We start from the raw sequence: 5775 nt of genomic DNA on the forward strand, positions 1-5775 counted from the left end.
AAGCGGGGCCAGTGAGCAGCAGGGCCCAGAGCCGCCCAAGGCCCCCAAGCGGCCAAGACCCCGGCTGTAGCCGAGGGGTTCATTGCCCCCCCCAGCCCCCCCCACTGGGCCGCACCGACCCTCACCTGCGCATACAGCAAGTTCAACCCCACACGATGCTCCATTACGTCATCATCGTAAGAGGAGTCCCAGTAGCTAGAAGGGAACCACATGGGTCAACCTATTCCCCAGGTCCTAACAGTGACCAGGAGACTCTCCCCCCACAGGCTGGGGCGAGGCGCCAGGCTGGCTCTCTGGCCAGCTGCTCTGGTAGCCATCGGTGGCCATGCCCCACATTTCCTGTGTCTGGGAACGTGGGAACAGGCCAAGCCCAGCAGGGCAGCCTGGCCCCAGAGTCATGGCCCCACTCAGGTGTGTTCCTGGGGGCCAAAGCACCCCGCGGGCGGGGATGGCAGGAGGGGAGGGGTCCCCCTGCAGAGCAGGGAGCCCCAGACCCCTCCCCGCTGCTCCAGCCTCGCTGGCCCGGCCACTCACCCACCTCTTGCGCAGGATGATCCTGAACTCAGGGTTGTGCAGGCTGGTGACGGACACGTACGGCAGCTCGAACTCCTGCAGCTTCCGCACAACTGCGGGGAAACAGCAGCTGAGGGGCAGCTCAGGGCGGCGGGGGCCCACCGGCCCCCCCAGCCAGGGCAGGGTGCAGGGCAGGAGTCCCACCGCAGCCCTTGTGGGGCTCCAGCTCCTACTCACAGGAGAAAGCCCCATCCTTGGTCTCTCTCACTAGGAAGAGGCTGAAGTAGCCGACCAGGTCATCCGGCAGATCCAGCTTGGAGGCCACAGCCTGGGAAGGAGAGCAGGAGGTCAGCACTTCCCGCGGAGAGGCAGTGCTTCCACACCCTCACCCGGCGCAGGACCCAGCCTGCGCGTTCCGCGGCCTCCCCGCAGCAGGAAGGCAGCGCCTCTGCTGCGCGGGGGAACAAGTGGGGCCCTGGGGCACCACGGGGAGCTTCCCAACACGGATCTGCGCCCCGAGAGGGGCACAAGCACGTCGGCGCACCCCTTCAAGCTCCATGGCTCTTCACCACCCCGAGACAGCCCCAGCTCTCTGCACCCCGGCCCTGCCCCTCGGGGCCCCGTGTTCTCTCAGGGCCCGGGGTACGGAGAGCCTGGTCCCGTCCCCTCCCGAACTTGGGGCCGGCCTGGTAGTCCCGCGCCGGGGTGGCGGGGTGCCGCAGAATGGGGGTTTAACCCCGGCAGCCCCCCAGGGGCTGAGCCCTGTGCAGAGGAGGGGCTGGGCGCAGACTTCCCCCTTCTATGTCCTGCAGCCGCCGCTCACCCCGCGTCCCCCCCGGCCTCTGCTGACGGCCCCAACGATGGCGAGAAGCCCGCAGGGGGCAAGAGCAAAGCCGAGCTGCGAGCGGAGCGCCGCGCCAAGCAGGAGGCCGAGCGGGCCCAGAAGCAGGCCAAGAAGGCAGAGCTGGGTCAGGCAGCTGCAGCAGCCAAGCCCAGGCTGACCCCCACCGAGCCTCAGTCTGGTAAAGCCGTGGTCCCCCAGGGTGCGGAGGATGGGGGGGTGCCCGATCTATCCTTTGCGCTGGCTGGGGGCGGCGTGGCGGGGCCGGGGGCTGCGTCAGGGCGGTACCACCTCACCCCACCCTCCTCGCAGTGGTGAAGCGGCTGCCGGAGCACGTGCAGGTGGACGATCCCGCTGCCCAGAGGAAACTGGCCAAGAAGCTGGAGCGGCAGCAGGTGGGAGAGGTGCTGGCCTGTGTGCTTCAGGCCAGGTGTGCTGGGGGGGTCGGGCTGCGCCTGTGGGGGTTTGGGGCCCCCTCTTTTTTGGGCAGAGGGGACCCTGGTGTGCCACAAGCGAGGGCTGGGGGTGACTGGTGACGCTGGGGCAAGCGGCGCTGTGTGGCAGCCTGGGGTGAGCTGTCATCGACACGCCGGCTGCAGGTACCTCTGAGGCAGGACTACGGCACCAAGGTCAACTTGTTCTCCCACTTGCACCAGTACAGCCGGAAGAAGCCGCTGACACAGCAGATGAGGTATGTGGCCTCCCCAGCCCAGGCCCCTGGCAATTGTTTGTCTCTGCTTCGTCTGGCCTGGCTGCAAAATGGCCATAGCAAAGGGGTGTCCTGGTCCTCCATGGGGGTGGGTGGGGAACCCCTTTGCTCGCTCTGAGGAGCGGCAGCCGGGTGCTCTGCATACGGGGTGAGGAGAGCTGCCGTCGGGTTGTGGGGTCACCCTGGCTCCTCCGGTCACCAGGGGAGCGGGGGCCGACTGACAGCCCCCTCCTCGGGCTGTCCCCTGGGTGCCCCCTGGGCTGTTCCTGGGCTGCAGAGGGCCAGCGCCGACAGCTCTCTGTCACCTTTGTCCCCGCAGCATCCCCTCCACAGTCATTCACCCGGCCGTGGTGCGCCTTGGCCTCCAGTACTCCCAGGGCATCATCAATGGCTCCAACGCCCGCTGCATCGCCTTGCTGGAAGTCTTCAAACAGGTACGGGAGCCCCTGCCCATGCCCACCAGGCACAGGCATCCCACCCTGCCTGTATCTGCGCTCAGTCGTGTGCAGCCTCTTCCTTCTGGCCCTGCCCAGGGCTGGGTCCTGCTGGGATCGTGTTCTGGCACTGCCGCTGCAGTTTCGATTTCCTGGAGCCCCCTTTGGCCACCCCTTTGTTAAAGGATCCACCAGACTGGGGTTGTCTCTGGGCCACTTTAGGGACCACCCGGAGCTGGGCTGGCACCTTGGGGCGGGGCCGCAGCTGACAAAAACCCCTTCTCCAGAGGTGGCTGTACACAACAGTCGGCACTGCAAACGTCTCGGGGGTTCCCACCGACTCTCAGCTCTTCGTTCTTTGCCGGTTCCCAAAGTCCATTTTATTCCCCGCCTTCAACTGATTCTCACCGCTCTGTTCCAATCCTTGCTGCAGCCTCAGGGTCATCTTTGGGGTCATTGTCTCCTTCCTCTTCCTCCCGCCAGTTTTCATCTCGCACAATTCCGAGACAGACTTGGGGATGTTCTGTTCAAAGCTTGGGCAGAGCAAGCGGTTTCTATGTGCTGAATTCTCTTAATCTGGCAAACCCCCATGTTCAGTCAATGAACCGTCCTTGGTTAAACCGGCTGTGTAGGATTAGCCCGGCTGGGATTTAAACCGGCCTTGGGCTGGGACTACACAAGCAGCAGGCTGAGGACCCTCTCCAGGCCTGTTGAGCAGCGTTCCGGCTGCCCTGGGAATGTTACAGGGTCGCTCAGTCCTGAGCACGTTTCACTGGGCCTTAAAATCTATTTGAGACTCACCAGAGGTTGTATTTAAAATTCTTCTATACCTGTGGGAGCGTGTCAGGCTGTGCTGTGCCCGCTCAGGCCTGGCCTGCAGCCTCCTAGGCAAGGTGGTCCCGTGCAGTGCCTGGCCTGGAGGGGCCAGTGCCCCGAGCTCACGTTCTCGTCGTCCGTGTTGCAGCTGATCCGGGATTACTCCACTCCCCCCAATGAGGAGCTGTCGCGGGACCTGGTGGCCAAGCTGAAGCCGCACATCAGGTGAGGGCTCCCAGGGGCAGAGCAGAGGGACTGAAGCTCCGCAGAGCATGGTCTGTTGGTTGCCTCTGTGGGGTGGTGTCTGCCCAGACTTCCTGGGCTCTGGGTCCTGCCATCCCCAGCCCAGCTGCATCCTTGCTTTTGCCTTCCCTGCTCTTCTGGAGCTAAACCCGTTTCCTCTCTGCAGCTTCCTGAACCAGTGCCGGCCCCTTTCAGCCAGCATGGGCAACGCCATCAAGTTCCTCAAGAAGGAGATTTCCTGCCTCCCCGACACGCTGAGAGAGGAGGAGGTGAGTGGGCTCCCACAAGAGCAGGCTCCAGTTCTCCCAGTGTTCAGCTACAAAAAGCTCCACAGGAGCCTGTGGGCTGTGAAGTGAGGGGCAGGGTGCAGGGGTACAGGTCAGGGGACCCCCACAGCTGGTGGGCTCAGGCTGGAGAGTGAGCAGGAAAATCTCCATGGGATGACCAGATGCATGGCCCAGGAGGTGCAGGGGAGATAACAGGCAGAGCTGGGAGGGCCCGATGGCAGCTCGAATGCATGGTGAGGCACCGTGGCCTGCTGGGAGGCTTGTGGCAGGACAGGAATGGCCTTGAGTGTCCCGCAGAGCCCCCGTCTAGGAGCAGGTGGCATTCGGCAAACGGGCTGCTTGGGAGCAGGGATGGGCTCTCCACTGGCCCATGGCCCTGCCAGGCTGCGGGGGACAACGTCAGTAAAGGATCCACCAGGCTGGGGGTGTCTCGGGGCCACGGCTGACAAAAACCCCTTCTCCAGAGGTCGCTGTACACAACAGTCGGCACTGCAAACGTCTCGGGGGTTCCCACCAACTCTCAGCTCTTCGTGCTTCACCAGTTCCCAAAGTCCATTTTATTCCCTGGCTGCCGCCGATTCTCACCGCTCTGTTCCAATCCTTGCTGCAGCCTCAGGGTCATCTTTGGGGTCATCATCTCCTTCCTCTTCCTCCCGCCAGTTTTCATCTCGCACAATTCCGAGACAGACTTGGGGATGTTCTGTTCAAAGCTTGGGCAGAGCGAGCGGTTTCTATGTGCTGAATTCTCTTAATCTGGCAAACCCCCGTGTTCAGTCAATGAACCATCCTTGGTTAAACTGGCTGTGTAGGATTAGCCCGGCTGGGATTTAAACCGGCCTTGGGCTGGGGCTACACAAGCAGCAGGCTGAGGACCCTCTCCAGGCCTGTTGAGCAGCGTTCTGGCCGCCCTGGGAATGTTACAGGGTCGCTCAGTCCTGAGCACGTTTTGCTGGGCCTTAAAATCTATTTGAGACACACCAGAGGTTACATTTAAAGCTCTCCTACAGCGGGCTGTCCATGGCCAGGCCCTGCTGTACGTGATGGCACTGTCTCCCCAGGCAAAGGAGAAGCTGCAGGACACAATCGACAAGTATCTGCGGGAGAAGATTCTTTTGGCAGCTGAAGCCATTTCCAGGTCGGCCTTTGAGAAGATCAACGACAATGACGTGATCCTGGTGTACGGATGGTAAGAGGAGAGCCGGGGCAGGCAGGGAAGGAAACGGTTGAGTGAACGGGGGAAGATCTGGCAAAGGGTTTTGAGGGGTGGGAAGGTCGGTGCTCCCTGAGGGGGCAGGAGAGGCTGTGGCGCTGGGTCCAGCAACCAGAAATTATCCAGGGGTGCTGGTCTGACCTTGGCTGCAGTGGGGAGCTGGTGTGTCGGTGCAGGACTGCGGTGGGGGTGTGAGGTGTCAGGACGGAGCGGAGCCTGGCCCTGGGGCCCACGCTTGCTCTCTGGCAAGGGCACTGCTCAGACTCATGACAAGAACGAACGGGAGGGGCTGACCAAGTAGCCCTACAGCCTGCCCTGATGAACATAGTGGTGTTAGTGCCTTGGACTCGGTTTTATGAATGCCCGAGTTGGCGCTGCCCACCCTTTCCACTCAGTGGCCCCAGACCCGCCGGCAGCGCCCTGCCTGGGCTGGGAGGTGCCTGACAGAGGCCTGAAGCAAGGCCAGCGCCCAAGGCTTATCCCTGAGACTTTGCTGTTCCCGGTCAGGGCACTGTCCTCTGCACCTGCCCAGAGTTACGTGTTTGATAAACCCAGATTCACCGCAGCTGCGATACAGGGCATGCACAGAGCAGCCGTGGCTGTTTACGGGCGTTTTAAACTGCAGCAAAGGCAGATGTCGGGAACCAAAAATCTGGCAGCTCGTTCTTCCTTCGAGAGCCTGTATCCCAGAAAGTAGAGGTGGGAAGAGGAGCCTGAGGCTG

At 62.6% G+C, this 5775-nt stretch overlaps 1 protein-coding gene and 1 long non-coding RNA gene across 2 annotated transcripts; one reads left to right on the forward strand and one right to left on the reverse strand.

Moving 5' to 3' along the window:
• Positions 1 to 114: 114 nt before the first annotated feature.
• On the reverse strand, positions 115 to 1016 carry LOC113477794. The gene is made up of 3 exons (XR_003397972.1): positions 751 to 1016; positions 539 to 626; positions 115 to 195 (listed from the first exon to the last, which is right to left on the reverse strand). It is a non-coding gene; the product is annotated as an uncharacterized LOC113477794 (long non-coding RNA).
• A 54-nt stretch (positions 1017 to 1070) lies between these two features.
• Positions 1071 to 5634, forward strand: EIF2B4 (eukaryotic translation initiation factor 2B subunit delta). The gene is made up of 8 exons (XM_026846298.1): positions 1071 to 1094; positions 1148 to 1535; positions 1667 to 1749; positions 1954 to 2045; positions 2383 to 2497; positions 3462 to 3538; positions 3723 to 3825; positions 4902 to 5634. The coding sequence occupies exons 1-8, from the start codon at positions 1071 to 1073 to the stop codon at positions 5031 to 5033; spliced, it is 1014 nt and encodes a 337-aa protein (XP_026702099.1). The 3' UTR covers positions 5034 to 5634.
• The last annotated feature ends 141 nt before the right edge of the window (positions 5635 to 5775 follow it).

Source organism: Athene cunicularia, assembly GCF_003259725.1.
Source record: "Athene cunicularia isolate RWA chromosome 3 unlocalized genomic scaffold, athCun1 chr3_part1, whole genome shotgun sequence".
Taxonomy (NCBI): domain Eukaryota; kingdom Metazoa; phylum Chordata; class Aves; order Strigiformes; family Strigidae; genus Athene; species Athene cunicularia.

Coding starts and splice junctions, on each gene's coding strand:
- EIF2B4 (XM_026846298.1), top strand. CDS start 1,071: ATGGCTCTTCACCACCCCGAGACA. Junction 1,536..1,666: donor CCCCACCGAGCCTCAGTCTG/GTAAAGCCGTGG, acceptor CCCTCCTCGCAG/TGGTGAAGCGGCTGCCGGAG. Junction 3,539..3,722: donor AAGCTGAAGCCGCACATCAG/GTGAGGGCTCCC, acceptor TCCTCTCTGCAG/CTTCCTGAACCAGTGCCGGC.